This window comes from Suncus etruscus, chromosome 4 (genome assembly GCF_024139225.1).
Source record: "Suncus etruscus isolate mSunEtr1 chromosome 4, mSunEtr1.pri.cur, whole genome shotgun sequence".
Taxonomy (NCBI): domain Eukaryota; kingdom Metazoa; phylum Chordata; class Mammalia; order Eulipotyphla; family Soricidae; genus Suncus; species Suncus etruscus.
Genome location: NC_064851.1, coordinates 118,245,686 through 118,263,500, shown reverse-complemented (window position 1 = coordinate 118,263,500; position 17,815 = coordinate 118,245,686). Strand labels below are relative to the sequence as shown.

The 17,815-nt window shown below is 38.8% G+C and overlaps 1 protein-coding gene across 1 annotated transcript in view; it reads right to left on the bottom strand.

Annotated features, from left to right (window-relative positions):
• The window catches only part of NEK1 (NIMA related kinase 1), a 132,558-nt gene that overhangs the window by 89,250 nt on the left and 25,493 nt on the right, over positions 1-17,815 (bottom strand). Inside the window, 5 exon segments of the mRNA XM_049771316.1 lie at positions 6,442-6,516; positions 6,660-6,707; positions 7,630-7,689; positions 8,013-8,072; positions 16,958-17,109. Of these exon segments, the coding sequence (XP_049627273.1) occupies positions 6,442-6,516; positions 6,660-6,707; positions 7,630-7,689; positions 8,013-8,072; positions 16,958-17,109 (395 nt within the window).

The following is a 17,815-nucleotide window of genomic DNA, read 5'->3' as shown; positions in this document are numbered from 1 at the left end:
AAAAAAAAAAAGCTATGCTTTTTACTGCCATATGATAGTCCAACATTTCAACTGTCTTAACAGATGAGCCTCTCACATATTATGATCAGATGACAGAAGTATATATGAATGCTATTTGATAGCTTTCATAAAAACACATTACAAAAAGACATATCAAGAATGGGCTAACACGGGGCTAGAGAGATAGCATGGAGGTAAGGCATTTGACTTGCATGCAGAAGGACAGTGAATCCCGGCATCCCATATAGTCCCCTGAGTCTGCCAGGAGCGATTTCTGAGTGTAGAGCCAGGAATAACCCCTGAGCACCACCAGGTGTGACCCAAAAACCAAAAACAAAAAGAAAAGAATGGGCTAACACAAAAATATCCCAGATTCTACAGATGCTAAATAATCACAGTTGGTTATTTATATTATTATATTATATTATTATCTAGAGATATATAATATTATTAACTTGAAATATCTCCTTTAATGTTTAATTTTCATTTTATCTTTATTTTGAGGATTTCCATGATTTTATTTACATTTTACAGTATCAGAAATGAATCAAACAGCTTAGAAAGTTAAATATTTAAAAGCTGATGGAGGGGCAGAAGCGATAGTACACCAGTATGGCGTTTGTTTGCCTTGCATGCAACCAACTCAGGACGAATGGTAGTTCTAATCCCAGCATCCCATATGGGCCCTGAGCCTGCCAGGGTTGATTTCTGAGCACAGAGCCAGGAGCAACCTCTGAGCACCGCTGGGTGTGGCCCCCCAAAAATCAAAACAAAAATAAAAGCTGATGAGAAAACAAGAAACTTACAGTTTGCATTAAATTATAAAAAAATTAAGTGTTCTCAAAGAAAGCCTTCATCATAAGCTCCATTCCTCGAGCTGCACAGTCACCAAGATCTCTAGATACAGAGGACTAATTTTACCATCCATGACGAAGCAGAAGTCTTCCATACACCACAAAAGCACCGAGGGGAGAGTAAATGATCATGCAAGGAGTCTATAGTTAATCCCATGACAGTATACTTCAGGGATGGAGAAACCCTGTATCTCCTAGGCCAAGGGAATTCCCTCTACAATATCCCCAATAATTACTGTGCCTATGCAGGGGGAAAAAAGAAAAAAAAAGGCACAAAATAATCATTTTTCCACATATATATTTATTGATTGATTGTTTTTTTTTGACATCTTTATTTTGGTATAGATATTAAAGTTGATGTCTCCTTTTTTTTTTTTTTTTTTTTTTTGTGGTTTTTGGGTCACACCCGGCAGTGCTCAGGGGTTACTCCTGGCTCCATGCTCAGAAATTGCTCCTGGCAGGCACGGGGGACCATATGGGACGCTGGGATTCGAACCGATGACCTCTTGCATGAAAGGCAAATGCCTTACCTCCATGCTATCTCTCCAGCCCTGATGTCTCCTTTTTTATTTTATATTATTTTATCTTATCTTTCTCTTTCTTTTTGCATTCCAGCATGATTTGAATTCAGAACCGAGACTATTGTGTGGTGCTTCTCTTTATTGCTGTAGGGTTCACTGGATATTTAATTTGACATTTATTTTTGTATTGTTATGGTGTTTCAATTACCTTTTTCATGTCCTCTCTCAAGCTGAGGCTGATAGCCACTAGAAGGACTCCGCCCATTTTCAGCATATTTTTATTAAAATTTTTTTTTGCTTAATCTTTACCCCATTCTATTGCCTTTCTCTCCCTCAAACAAAACTACATAACTCGATTTATCTAGGTTAGCCTCTCAAATAGAGGGAGAAACAAGGGAGGGCACCAGGACCAAACAGATGTATGATCACGGATAATAAGATAGACAAAGAGGGGACCTCCTACTCTAGCAGCCTGGGGGGTGATATGGGTTGCAGAAAGGGAACAGGGAAGGGGGGAGGACAAATTTGGTGGTGGGCATTCCCTTGATTCAATGTCAATATGTAGCTAAAATACTAATGTGAAAGATATGTAAGCCACTATGATCAAAATAAAAATTAAAAAAAAATAAAGTGTTCTAATAATCTTCAATAAAAGCAGTAGAAACTTATAAAGCAGGACTATTTGGCATAACAATATTTAAAATATTTCTCAATTACTTATTAAAACAACAATAATCAAGATGAACAATAAAATGGACAAAAGATATAAACAAAAAGGTAGACATAGGGAAAATATTTTGCTGCATAGATGGTATATGCAGAGGATGAAGAACAATAATCATATTCCCAAAACTAGCCAGACTTGATATAAAATGCAAGACTAGAGAGAGTACAGGAGTTCATCTCTTGCAATACATGCAGGCAACTCTGACTCCCTGCTCTCAGGTACATCCTGCAAGCACTTCCCATCTAGTTCTGAACTCTAAATACAGAGATAGGAATAAGCCCTGAGCATCACAGGTGTGACTCAAAAAACAGAAGGGAGGGGAAGGGAAGGGAGGGGAATGAAAGAGAAGGGAGGGGAATGAAAGGGAAGGCAGGGGAAAGGAGGGAATGGGAGGGAAAGGGGGAAGGGGGAAGCGAGAAGAGGGAAGAGGGAAGGGAAAGGGGGAAGAGGTAAGGGAGAAGGGGGAAGAGGAAAGGGAGAAGAGGAAGAGGAAGGAAAGAGGAATGAAAGGAATGGAAAGGAATGGAAAGAAAGAAAGAAAGAAAGAAAGAAAGAAAGAAAGAAAGAAAGAAAGAAAGAGAGAGAGAGAGAGAGAGAGAGAGAGAGAGAGAAAGAAAGAAAGAAAGAAAGAAAGAAAGAAAGAAAGAAAGAAAGAAAGAAAGAAAGAAAGAAAGAAAGAAAGAAAGAAAGAAAGAAAGAAAGAAAGAAAGAAAGAAAGAAAGAAAGAGAGAGGAAGGAAGGAAGAAAATACTTTAATTGTCAAGCACTTATTCTTTAACTGAAATGAGAAGTTACTTTATTGTGTATCATTCCTTTTCATTCAAGGAAGCAATATGGAAAGATATTTGAGTGGGTTTGCCGTTCACAAGGTCAACTAGAGGTCTATCCCCAGAGTAGATATATATGGTCCCTAAAGAACAACCTGGAGTGATTGCCAAGTATAGAGACAGTAGTAAGCCCTGAGCACCATCAGGTATGGCCTAAAAGCAACAAACAAAAAATTTCTACCTAATAACAAAATATATAAAACAGGGGGCTGGACAGATAGTAAAATGGGTAGGAGGCCTGCTTTGCACATAGACAAGCCAGGTTCAAATCTGGCATCCTATATGATCCCCTGAGCCCATCAAGTGATGCCCAAATGATTCCTGAGTACAAAGCCAAGAGTAAATTATGTGCACCATTGGTTATAACCCAAAAACTAAAAATAAATATATAGTCCAATACAAAAGTAAAATTAAAGATAAATTACATCAAAAACTGGCAGGTCTATAGTAATATAGATTTAGAAAAATATAAACATATATTTATATATGTATATACATATATATAAACATATACATATATAAACATATATGTAAATATACAAAATACATGTGTAACCAAAGAACTGAAAAGGCATACATAGCCACATTAAACAAAACTTACTAAAACCATAAGTGTTGATAAAAAGAAAAATTGCAATAAATTCAACTTGTAAATATCTACTGGGCATCTAAATATGAAGTTCAATAAGGGTGGGTTAGGGAGAATGCAATTAGGGAATTGTTGGTATTTTATTGGGTTATAGAAATGATAATTCTAGTATAGAAAAGTGGAAGTATTCAATCTTTCATTACTGTTAAAGAAATATCTAGAAACTTAACAACTTTAAATTATGCACATTTATCTCAGTTTTTCCTGACTAAATTCTGTGTAGCGTCAGCTGAGTTGCCTACTCAGGATCTCACTGTGGAAAAAATAAAAGCATTTGCCAGATCAGCAATTCTCATCTGGGGCTCAAGACTGATCCTCCTCTCCAAGCTCACTGGTACTTGGCAGAATCTATTTCTTTGCTGTTGTATGTCAATGCTGTGTAAAAAGATCAAATAAAAATGAATTAAAGAACCTGATATCAGACCTGAAACCATAAAAATACACAGATAGAAATATAGGCAGAACACTCCATGACATTGAAGCAAAAGGCATCCCCAAGGATGAAACACCATTGATTAAGCAAGAGGAAGCAGGGATAAACAAATGGGACTACATTAAACTGAAAAGCTTCTGCACCTCAAAAAAAAAAAAAAATGTGACTAGGATACAAAGGCTATCCACAAAATGGAAAAAACTATTCACCCAATACCCATCTGATAAGGGGTTAATATTTAATATATACAAGGTACTGACAGATCTTAGCAAGGAAAAATCATCTAGCCCCATCCAAAAATGGGGAGAAGAGATGAACAGACATTTCCTCAAAGAAGAAATACAGATGGCCAAAAGGCACAGATCACTAACCATAAGGGAGATGCAAATCAAAACAACAATGAGATATCATCTTACACCACAGAGACTAGCACACATCACAAAGAACAAGTACAACCACTGCGGCATGGATGCAGGAAGAAAGAGACTCATTCGCTGCTAGTGGGAATGCTGTTTTGCCTTTTTGAAAATATGATATTCCTCAAAAAACTAGAAATTGAGTTGCATATGATACACAATACCACTCCTAGGGATATATCCTAGAAACTCAAAAACACCATGCAGAAAAGCCCTCAGCATTCCTATGTTGGTTGCAGCACTAGGCACAAGAGACAGAATCTGGAAACAATCCAAGTGCCCCCAGAAGTGTCTAAAGAAACTGGTACATTTACACAATGGAATATTATGCAGTTATTAGGAAAATGAGTCAGAGGAAGAAAGATAGACATAAAATAATCTCACTCATTTGTGGGATAATAATAATGATAATAATATTCAGAAACAATAGAGATGAGGGCCAAAAGGACCAGTCCATGATAGAAAGGTTGACACAAATAATGCAGCAATACAGGTAGAGTACAGAAAGGAACACTATGACAATGATAATCACTCTGGACTAATCACTCTGGAACTAATCACTAATCAGTCTGGAATCTGGACAAAATCCTATGCGTGATAAAAAAAAAAAAGGAATAAAGTCCTGTGCATGATACATACTCCTTCACTGACAATAGTTCAAACCACTGTGCCAAAAAGGAAAAAAAGAGAGGGAGGGTTGGGGGCTGGGAGGGACATTAGTGAATGGGAAATGTTCATGAGTGGTATACATTGTAAGACTGTAAGATTGAAAGTCAACCATGAACAAACTCTGTAACAACAGGGTTTAAATAAAAGGGGGGGAAAAATCAGCCTACACAGACACAACATGGAAAGGATGATCTAGGAAGTAGAGGAAATTAAAGGCTCAGACTGGCAGAATAAAGAAAAAGGGTGTTAACAAAGAGATTTTTTTTTTAATGAAGAACTAAGAATGATAAAAAGTTAAGTAACTTATCAAGGCTAAGTAGTGCACATCTACCCAAAGCAATGTCTGAATTAAGATATTGAGCTAAATGGTTTTCTAAGTATTTAGTAAATGGTTGGTGATGGAAATGAGAGGGAGGAAACGGAGAGGGTTACCAGATCAAGAAAAACAAAGGCTCAAAGGTAGAGACTGAGCAGGAAAAGAACCTACAGACAGGGCCAAATCACCAATAATATGTTGCTTGTTCACAACATACAGAACTACACACAACATATAGAATGACCACAACACACAAACATAATGTAGAGTGGATGGAAATGAGTTTGGTCTTCTGAGAACGTAAATTTGAAAGGTACATGAAACTACAGGATTGTATGCAGAGAAATGTAAAATTGTATTTGTTTTACAAAATATTTTTCTTGGAGCTGAAAAGATAGTGCACCAGGCAGGGTGTTTGCCTCGGGCAGCTGACCTGATTCAATCCCCAACACCCCAAATAGTCCTCTGAGTGCTACCAGGAGTAATTCCTTAGTGTAGAGTCATAAGTAATCCCTAAGCATCACCAGGTATGGTCCAGTAAATCCAAAATAAATAAATAAATAAAAATAAATTTAAAAAATATTGGGGGACTGGAGCAATAGTACAGTGAGTAGGGTGCTTGCCTTTGCACACAGCTGGCCAGGGTACAATCCCCAGTATTCTGTATGATCTCCGAAGCCCACAGAAGTGATCCCTGAGTGCAGAGCCAGGAGTAAGTTCTGTGTACCACTAGGGTTAGTCCAAAGACAAAAACAAAATGAACTTCCCCCACAAAAAAAAGTTACGAAAAGCTTTTTTTTTTATTTCAGGCATGATTTATCACAGCCTTTCTCTTAATTTTAGAGCAATTTTAAGAGTTTCACATATTAAATATTAATATGTTATATAGGCAGGCAAGCCAAATTGTAATATCAAAAGATTCTATGTGAAAATTAAATGCAAATAAACAAAGATCAAGGTAAACCTGGAGAAAAGTGTTATCTACTGTTATAAGGCAGTAATATAATTACCATTGAATCAGATACCTACCTTCACGTCACCACTTCCACCAGCACTTAGCACATTTCTCCATCCTTGTTCTCTGGCCCTATTTATTCTCTCCAACTTTGGGAAAAGAACAAGCAAAACACCATTTCAAGTATAAAATAAAATATGTGAAATATGCTTAAGTAAAACAACTCCTTTATAAAAGTATAGGTAAGGGGAACGGGCAAGACATATTGCAAAAAAATACATTCTCTTCTTACCCTGTCCTTGTCTTGTCTTTTCATCTGTTCAGCCTTCATGAAACTAATCTGTAATAATTTTAAAGGCAAACTCATTAGAAACAGTACAACTATAATAACCTGCAATTTGGCAAAGGAACAAAAATAAGAGCAAAAGTCTGGGGCCTGGTGGAATACTTGGAGGTTTAGGAAAACAGGCTTGGTAAGCAAATCGTAACTAGCTCAGTCCCCAGTACTGCTGTATACAACAGAGTACCAGCAGCAGTTTCCAGCTGTACTCCAGCCTCGTGCTCTAATTATAAATGCAATTGAGGCTGGAGAGGTAGTACAGCAGATCGGGCACTTGCCTTGCATGTGGCCAACCTGGATTCAATCCCCAGTATCTCATATGGCCCTACCCCAAGCCCCATCAGGAGTGATCCTAGAGTGTAGGGCCAGGAGTAAGCCCTGACAACTGCCAGCTTCAGTCCCCAAAAACAAAAAAGCAATTAATTTGAAAAGTGGCTCAAATGCGATGGCCAGGGAGTTCAAGCCCTGGTAAGCATGTGTGTGGGTGCCGTCACGGCAGCCAGAACATGCATGTCTCAAGAAAAGAGAAAGCCAAGGTAGACACATGTACAAATTCTGTCACTGAAGGGTGCAAACTACAGACAGAATCACAAGCAAATGTGCAAACGCCATGGGGCCAGAGAGATAGCATGGAGGTAAGGCGTTTGCCTTTCATGTAGAAGGTCGGTGGTTCGAATCCTGGCATCCCATAAGGTCCCCTGAGCCTGCCAGGAGCGATTTCTGAGCATAGAGCCAGGAGTAACCCCTGAGCACTGCCGCCAGGTGTGACCTCCCCCCCCCCCAAAAAAAAATATGTGCAAATGCCTCAGCCTGATGTGGGACCCAGCAAACACCACAGCTACGCATGTGTGTGACACAGGTCATGTCAATATGAAACAACAAAGGGAAGGCAATTAACTCTGAGAGAAGAACAAAACACTACCTGTTCCCTTTGTTTCTTCTCTTTTTCAATTAATTCCACCTTTCTCTTTCTTGCTGCTTCCTTTAGTAAAAAAAAATTATATATATATATATAAGTAATATATATAATGTGCATATCTTTTAAGTAATAATTGCTACTTTCTGGTTTCATCAGGGAAGTCAGTACACCAAGGATAGAGATATGCTGAGGGGTGTTAAAATATATGTATGTTTATGTGTGCATATAATATATAATTATATATAATATATTAGATATATTATATATATACTAGCAGTAGTGGCAAGAAATAAGGGGGAGTTGTCTGGAGGTTTGATAAGTTTTAGTTCTTTTTTTAATAAACATTTTGTAAATTATTATGAATAAGCAAACAAGTGTCTTTATACCTCAAACATTTTCCTTCTTTCTTCTCCAGGATTCATTTTCTTCAATGCACCCTGAGGGCCCTGAACAAACAAATTAGGTAAGATTTTGATATACCCTTTTAATTTTTTTTTTTTTTTTTTGGTTTTTGGATCACACCCAGCAGCACTCAGGGTTACTCCTGGTTGTACACTCAGAAATTGTTCCTGGCAGGCATGGGGGACCATATGGGATTCTGGGATTCGAACCACCATCCTCTGATGCAAGGCAAACGCCTTACCTCCATGCTATCTCTACGGCCCCACCCATCTAAAAATTTAAATTAAAAATAAACATAATATCAATATTGCCAAAACCCTCTTTCAAAATGTATTACCCCTAAAAACAGGGAACCATGGAGTGTTCCATGTGATATTTATTAAGGAGGAACAATAGTTGGTGCAGGTATGAAAAGGGTTCTTGGCCAGTTCTCAATGTAAAAGTGTTGTTCCAAGATTCAGATACTGACTTGCTCTCAAGCCCATGTTCTTCTTTTAATTCATATTTTGCTCGCTTGTCTCCATGTAGCTGGTGTTTAGGTCACACCGGCAATGCTCAGGGATCACTAATGCTTGGGAACATATAAGTTGTTAGGGATCAAACTTAGGTGGCCTCGTGAAAGTAAAAGCCCTACCCACTGTACTAGTTCTCTCGCCCTCCTTGTTGTTTATTATTTGAGGGGAGTTGTCACACCAGAGGTACTCAGGAACTGCTCCTGGCAAGCTGAGGAGCCCATATGGGATGCTGGGGATCAAACCTAGATCAGCTGCATGCAAGGCAACTACCTTATCTCTTGCTGTACTATCACTCCAGCCTTTCATGTTCTCTCAAACAGTACTTCTACATTTCTCTCCCCTCACAATTTGTTTTGTTTTGTTTTAATTTGGGGCCACATCCAGCAGCGCTCAGGGGTTACTCCTGGCTCTGCACTCAGAAATTGTTCCTGACAGGCTCAGAGGACCATATGGGATACTTGGAATCAAGCCCAGGTCCTTGCCAGGTTGGCTGTGTGCAAGTCAAACACCTTACTGCTGTGCTATTGCTCTATCCCACCTTTCTAAGTAAGTTGCAATAAAATCTTTCTTGTGTTTCACACACATACATAATCAGATATGTTCATTTAAAATTTTTTTCTTTTGATTTCTGGGTCACACCTGACGGTGCTCAGGGGTTACTCCTGGCAAACTCAGGGGACCACATGGGATGCCAGGATTTGAACTGCTGCCATCCTGGGTTGACTGTGTGCAAGGAAAATGCCCTACTGATGTGCTATCTCTCTGGCACCAGTAAAAAAGTCCTATGTGGAAGACATATATTTCTTTAACATATTAGTCATATATAGTACAAAACCAAGAGTAAACCCTGAGCACTACCAGCTGCTCAACCTAATTAAATATTAGTGTGATTATTAGGGTAATTAAATATAACTAGTACTAAATATTAGCTATATAATACATGTTCAGGATTGGGAATATATCTTAGAAATAGAAGGCTTGTTTCCATATATAAAGCCCTGGATTTGAATTCAGCAAAAAGGGGGAAAATTAAAACAATAGTCAAATACATGTTCATTATATACCAGGACCAGAAAACAAACAAATAAAACAAAAAACCAGCAGTGACAAGAGACAGGGTAGAGAAGGGGAAGCAAACTGAGGACTCTGGTGGAGGAAACTGGACACTGAGAAGGGTTTAATGTTAGAACATTGTAACTCAATCATGACTAACTTAATCATTGAAACTTGATCACAAATAATTTTGTAAGTCACAATTATTAAAAAAAAAAACTGTACTGGGGCCGGAATGGTGGTGCAGCGGCAGGGCGTCTGGCTTGCATGTGCTAACCTAGGACAGTCCATGGTCCGTGGTTTGATCTGCTGGCATCCCTTATGGTCCCCCAAGCCATGAGCTATTTCTGAATGTATAGCCAGGAGTAGCCCCTGAACATCACCGGGTGCGCCCTCTCCCAAAAAAAAACACTAAACTATACTATTCACTATATAAAATACCATATATGATTCCATTTATGTAAAATTTTCAAAATAAGAAAATCTATGTAGAGGAAAAGTTTATTTGCGGCTATCTAAATGTGTATGGGAAGAAAAGTAACTGCTAATTGAAATGATCGTTTTTGGTGATGATAAAAAATAAAACACAAAGTTGATTAAGATGAGTTATGGCTAACTCTAAGTTATGTCTAAGACATAACTAAGACATAACTTGTGTCTAAGACATTACTAAGACGAATACACTAAGTACCACTTAATTCCATATTTTAAATGGATGAACTGCGTGTGAATTCAATATGAATCCAACCATTTTAAAAATAAAGGTCATTCCCACAAATGCTTGGCCAGTGGAATTTAAGGCTCAGTGGTATCAGGTACTGAAATTATCTTCCCAGCCTCTCAATAAATCTATTTAAAAATCTAACGCCCCCCCCCCCCCAGATCTGCTAAATCTTAACTTTTGGATGTGAAGCCCTGGAGACGATACATGTTGAGAAGTTTCACAAGTTTACTCATGTAGCAAATCTGAACTCGGATTTTGAACTCAAAACCAAACCATTTTAAAGTATTAAATAGCAATAACACAATATTCCTCACAGTCTATGTGGCTAGTTTTAAATAGAGTGTGTAATTATATAGAACAGAAAATTTCATTAGGACACTAAGAAGGAAAACTAACGAGCTAGGTGAAAGAGTTACTACACTGGATTTCAGGCTGGAGTCAATCCCCAGAACAGCAAAGTCCCCTTATTAGGATGTTTACAGAAATGAGTTTGCAAGAGACGGTGGAAGAGAAAGGAGTTTATTTGTGCAGACCACAAATTCAGGTAGCCCTGCCAACTCTCAGCCTCGAACAATGGGTTGTCTCCATTTCTATGACATCAATATGGAAGCAAGCAAACAGCTTACAGAAAACAAATTACAGGTTTTTGGGGGATAGGGTAGGGGTGTCAAACCCAGCGGTGCTAAGGGGTTATTCTTGACTGTGCTCAGAAATCACTCCTTGCAGGCATGGGGGACCATATGGGATGCTGGGATTCAAACCACCATCCATCCTGGGATGGCATCGTGCAAGGCACACGTCCTACAGCTGTGCTATCTCTCTGGCTCCAGAAAACAAATTACAGCTGGGACTTTGAAGAACAAAAGGTTTTGCACAGAACTGTCTTGCTTCAGTTTCTGTGCTCTGGTAATTTAGGCTTTCATGTGCTCAGGATTCTTCCTCACCTTCTTTCCTTCACTTCCCTTTATGCCTATAAATCTCTGCAAGTTTCCCTCATATTCCCAGATTTCCATCCATTTCCTTCACATCATAACACCCCAAGATCTGAGGCAGGAGGCCAGGAGTAGTCCCTGGAAACATCTAGGTATGCCTTACCCTGCCAAAAGAAGAAAGAACCCAGACACTCTAAGGAAAGTCACACAATGACAAATCATATTTATCTTTTGATGTTCCAAATTTATGATATTGAAATAGTTGTAAAACAAAACTGTGAAACTGGTGTTCTATACCATGCAGTTATTTTCAGCAAGCTCTTGGACACAGGAGAGAAAAATATGGTTACATAAACATTAGTGCTAAGAAAAATATTTGGCGCTGTTTTTTTTTTTTTTTTAACCAAAATACTGACACATTCATGGGGCGCCCTCTGGTGGCTTAATAGCCATACCTTTAAAAGAGAAATCCAGAAGCAGAGTTTAAGCTTTTACAACACACAAGTCTATTACGCTTTTTCTAATCAATTAAAAAATATGTATTAATTTAAAGTTTTCCAACTAAAAATGGCAGTATTCGGGATTAAGTGATAGCACAGGAAATCAAGGCACTTGCCTTACACATGGCCACCCCCATTCAAACTCTGGTAGTTTTTGGTCCCCTGAATATCACTGAGGGAGACCTTTTAGCACGGAGTTAGGAGTTATGTTCTGAGCACTGCCAGTGGAGCCCTCCCTCAAAAAAAGATAATATAAATAAGTAGCTATAGTTTTTATGTCATTATGGTTTTTAAAGACATCATGAGTTTGAGTCTAAATTATGCTTTAGTTTGTTTTGTTTACTTTTGGTATTTTTTGGGGGGGCACACCCAGCTTACCCCTGGCTCTACATTTAGAGATCACTCCTGGGGCTCAGGGATCCATATGGGATAAAGATATTGAACCTGGGTCAGCCAAATGTAAGGCTAGTGTCCTCTTAGCAGTACTATATCTCAAGCCCCCATTTTTTTTTTTTTTTTTTTGGTTTTTGGGTCACACCCAGCAGCCCCTCAGGAATTACTCTTGGCTCTGCATTCAAAAATCTCCCCCTCACAGGCTCAAGGGAGCATATGGGATGCCATGAATCGAACCACTGTCTTTCCTGGATTTGGCTGCGTGCAAGGCAAACGCCGTACTACTGTGCTATCTCTCTGGTCCCACATCCCAGATTTTTTTTAAATACATTTCTTAAATTTGTTTTAATATTTTTTAGTTTTGTTTGTTCTTAGGCTGCATCCAGCGATACTAAGGCATTACTCCTGGCTCTGCATTCAGAAATCTCCCCCTCACAGGCTCAAGGGAGCATATGGGATGCCGTGAATCAAAACACTGTCTTTCTTGGATTTGGCTGCATGCAAGGCAAACACCCTACTACTGTGCTATCTCTCTGGTCCCACGTCCCAGATTTTTTTAAATACATTTCTTAAATTTGTTTTAATATTTTTTAGTTTTGTTTGTTCTTGGGCTGCATCCAGCGATACTCCTGGCTCTGCATTCAAGAACTACTCCTGGCAGTGCTTGGGGGGACTGTATGGGATGTAGGATCAAACCCAGGTCAGCTGCATACAAGCAAGTGCTGTACCTGTTGTGCTGTCACTACAGCCCCTTATTTTTATTTTCTTTCAAAAATCTAAAGCAGTGTTTAGACTCAAACTCATGTATATTATTTTCACTTTTTTCTCAACGCGTCAGTGAGAAAGTACTGAAGTTATGGTACTTGCCTTGAAGGTGGACCTTGGTTCAACTTGCAGTGCAGCATATGCCCCTCTTACCCCCAACATTTCCAGTAGTGATTCCTGAGCACAGAAAGCTCTGAGCACCACCACGTATGATCCAATTCACCAGGCATGGTCCAACCCACCGTAACCCTCCCAAAAAGATTAAAGGTTTTAAATAAGCTATGTGATATTCTAAGTAAGTGCAGATCTTACTTAATATTCATTGGGTTGATTAAGAAAGTAATGCTTATTATTTCTCTAATGAATTTAAGCATGATAATCTTACCTGAAATTCAAAATGCATAAATTTAATCCAAATGATTTATCATTCAGGTATTTGCTAAAGTGGTATCTATGTCATTTAATATCAGAATATTAACTAGAATCTAAAAATTTCATAGCATGCTGTTCTTGCTAATGAAGCAAATATTAACTAAAATGAGAAAACACTTAAAAAACTTGAGGATAATTTTATTTGGTATTGGGCCACACCCAGCAGCCCTCAGGGGTTACTCCTGGCAGACTGAGATGATTATATGAGATGCTAGAAATAAACTTGGGTGGGCTGCATGCAAGGCAAACACCCTACCTGCTGTGCTGTAACTCTGGCCCAGGGCTTTTTTTTTTTTACTTTAATACTGTGGTTTACAAAGTTATTCATAACACAGTTGTTTCCAGCATTCAATGTCCCAACATTGGTCTCACTGCCAGCGTGAGCTTTCCTTGACCACGTCCCCATTTTTTCCACCCATCCCCTTAGCAAATCTGCCCCCTAGCAAGCACAACATAACTTTATACAATTTATAATAACAAGATGATAAACAGAATAGTTTACATAGTTTATATATAAATACATTTATATATAATATATATAGTTTATAGTGAAAATAGTTCAGTAAAAAAAAACAAATTGCTCTATGTCACCATGAGTCAGTAAAATCCCTGTCTGAGGGTTTACTGAGCTGTTTGTTACTAACTGAGCCTTCTATGTTATTGTTTTTGTATAGTGATCTCAGTTGGCTTCCTTGCTGCTTTCCCATCTAATCTGCTGTGCTCCTACTGAAATGTCAGGATTGTGGAATTTGGAGGTGTGGCTCCAGGATCTGTAGAACTAGAATGATTCGCAGCCCAACCCTGTCTTGTTGTGGTCCTTTCAGGCCAAAGACCAGTGAACCCATAAATTTTATCCACTTGTCTTGGCATCTCTTCTGAGATTAGACATGAGGTAGGGCCATTTATAAGGCAGTTGTAGGATGTGGCTGCAGCTTATGGGGCTTGCGGAAGTACATAGGTGAGGGGAGGCTGCCTGTTCCCACTCTAAGAAGACTCTAAGAGTTTTCAGCCCCCAGACTTGTATCTGGGAATATCATCTGCCTGGCATCTCTGCAGAGACTGGTCATGAAACATGAAGTTGAGTCATGTGGCAACTGTGGGGTGTAGGTGGGTTAAAGGAGCTTTGGCAGGGCAGGTACTCAGCCCACCCCCATCTAGAGGGTTCCTCTGAGTTTTCAGCCCAAAGGACAGTGTACCTATGATTGTATCTGCATGGCTCAGTATCTCTTCCAAGATTAGTTATGAAGCTGTGAAGTAGGGCAATTGTTTACATGGCAGTAACTGTGGGGAATCAAAATGAGCAGGATATTAATTCAGCTTTGTAGGTAGACAGAAAAAAAAATAGTGCTGATCATGAGAATTTCCTTCTTTTCATATAACTGCAGTATGAAGGAAACACAGCAACACTGCCATTGCTAGCACCTCTGCTAGCCAGTTACAGCAAACCCAAGACTCCACCAAAGGATGTAGGATGTAGCTAGTTCATGTTTATCAACATAGGCATGACAGATCCAGGAGAATTCTCCCATCCCAGGATATTTCAAGGGTGCCCCAGGTTCAAATCTCAAAAATGGAAACTAGGGAACCAACCAGTAAAACAAGGTAAGGAGACCACAGCTGGAAAAGGGTGAAGAAATATTGTTGTAGTTTATATCAATAGCAATATAGCAATACAAGAAGTATGAACTCGAGTCTTAAGAGTAGGGATGGAGAGATTTCCAAAATTTATCTCTTTCTTGAGTATTCTGGCTCAGCACTAGGAATAATAATTAGTTCTCTATGTTCTACTCCTGCAGTCTTTAGTGTTTTCTTTATCTCTTAAAAATTAATTCCTGGGGCCAGAGTAATAGCACAGCAAGTAGGTTGTTTGCCTTGCACACAGCCAACCTGGGTTGAATCCCAACATCCCATATGGTCCCAAGCCTGCCAGGAAGAATTTATAAGCAGAGACAGGAGTAATCCAAGAGCCTCTGGGTATGGCCCAAAAACCAAAATAAATAAAAAATATATGTATGTATATACATATATATATATATATATTTAAACATGTAAAAAGTTTTAAGAGTTGAAGTGATAGCACAGCAGTAGGGCATTGGCCTTGCATGCAGCGCACCCAAACTGTGGTTCAAATCCTGGCGTCTCCTATGGTCCCCTGAGCCTGCCAAGAGTGATTTCTGAGTGCGAAGCCAGAAGTAACCCAAGAGCACTGCTGGGTGTGGCCCAACACCCCCCTCCCAATTTTTTTTATATGATAAAAAAAGGGAAATGTAAGATATTCCCCCATATACAAATAAAAGTTAAAGTTAATTCCTAGGGTCAGGTAGCCACTCCTGGCAGAGTTTGGATGTTTATATATGTAATGTAGGGATCAAACCTAAGGCTGTTACCTGCAAAGCATGTTCTCCAGCCCTTTGAGTCATCTCCTATGTTTCACTTCAAACTCTATGAATTTTATATGACTGATTATTCCTACTATGAAGTTAATGTTACATTGGTTTTTTAAACATGTATATACACATGTATTCATTGGCCTATAAAGTTCAGAACAAAACAGATTCTGTATATAGCTAAGTGAAAAAGTGTCAAATTCCTATTATACTGTCTTTTTTTTTTTTTTTTTGTGGGCCACACCCAGTGTTGCTCAGGGGTTACTCCTGGCTCTGCACTCAGAAACTGTTCCTGGCAGGCTTGGGGGATCATATGGGATGACAGGGATTGAACCCACATCTGTCCTGGGTCGGTTGCATGCAAGGTAAACACCCTACTATGTGCTCTCTCTCTCTGGTCCCTACACTGTCTTCTTGAGAATATCACCTATGTTACAGATCTTAATATTTTCATTCAAATTAAGATAGAACATACTCTTCATATTTATTCTAGTACTATTTTAATTTAATATTTGATTATAAGTTCTCAAATATAAAGTAAAACAATTTCTAGATTCAGGGCCAGAGCAATAGTAAAGCTGACAGGGCATTTGCCTTGCACACGGCCAACCAGGGTTCAATCTCTAGCACCCCAGAAGGTCCCCCAAGCACTACCTGGATTAATTCCTAAGTCCAGAGACAGGAATAAGCCCTGAGTATCACCAGGTATGGCCCATAAACAAACAAACAAACAAACAAAAAAATTCCCAGATTTTTATTCAGTGTTTCAGATTCTTGCTTTCTGTATGAAAACAAAAGGCTCTGTGTTTAGACTACTACAAGATTACTTCATTTAAAATATCACTTTTGTTCACTACACTTAACATAATATTACTTACTGTTTATATGTTCTGTAAAACTTCTTGGTAATAAAGAAAAAGTAGTCAAAAACAATATTCTTTAGAAAATTAATTAATTAAAACAATCTTATGATCATCCAAATAAGTAAGATGGTCAATAATTTAGCACAGGGCCCGGAGAGATAGCACAGCGGCGTTTGCCTTGCAAACAGCTGATCCAGGACCAAAGGTGGTTGGTTCGAATCCCCGTGCCTGCCAGGATCTATTTCTGAGCAGACAGCCAGGAGTAACCCCAGAGCAATGCCGGGTGTGGCCCAAAAAAAAAAAAAAAAAAATTTAGCACAGTTATGTTGAAATTGTTACTAACATAGTTTGCAACATAATCATACCTGTTTATGTCTTTGAAGTGGGTTTTTTTCATTTGACTTTTTATCTACATATTTCTTATATGCCAAAGACACTCCATATTTAGCAGAAGGTTTTGTAATTTTCTGAGCAGGCACAGGAGAAGCAACACTTTGTCCTGAAGATGGTCTTTTAGCTAAATGAAAAGACATAAAAAATATAAATAAAGCCAGAGTTCATAATGTTAAATATTTTAAAATTCTTTAAGATAACACTTTTCTATTTTTTCAGATGAAAAACTTAACATTTTTAATTTGTGTTTACTCCTTACTATATGACAAATGCTTTTAATGTGACTATTTTAAACTTTCTGAAAGAAGCAAAAAAAATCACTTTCCTGGGGCCGGAGAGATAGCATGGAGGTAAGGCGTTTGCCTTTCATGCAGAAGGTCATCGGTTCAAATCCCAGCATCCCATATGGTCCCTCGTGCCTGCCAGGAGCGATTTCTGACTGTGGAGCCAAGAGTAACCCCTGAGCACTGCCGGGTGTGACCCAAAAACAAAAACAAAATCACTTTCCTCTAGATATTAAAAGTTTTCAAGTTAAGAACAAAACCATGAGGCCAGAGCAATAGTATAGTGGGTAGGACATTTGCCTTGCCAGCTGACCTAGGTTCATACCCCTTTTCTCATAGGGTTCCCCAAGCACCATCAGAAGTGATTTCTGAGTGCAGAGCCAGGAGTAACCACTGAAAATCGCTGGCCCAAAAAACCAGAAAGAAAAAAAACACAAAAGTTTCCTTGAGTAGGGATGTAGTTTGATGGGTTAGAGCACATGACTGGGCCCCAGGTTCCATTCCTGGCATCACACTGCAACCCTTAACAATGATTGAAGCACCAAG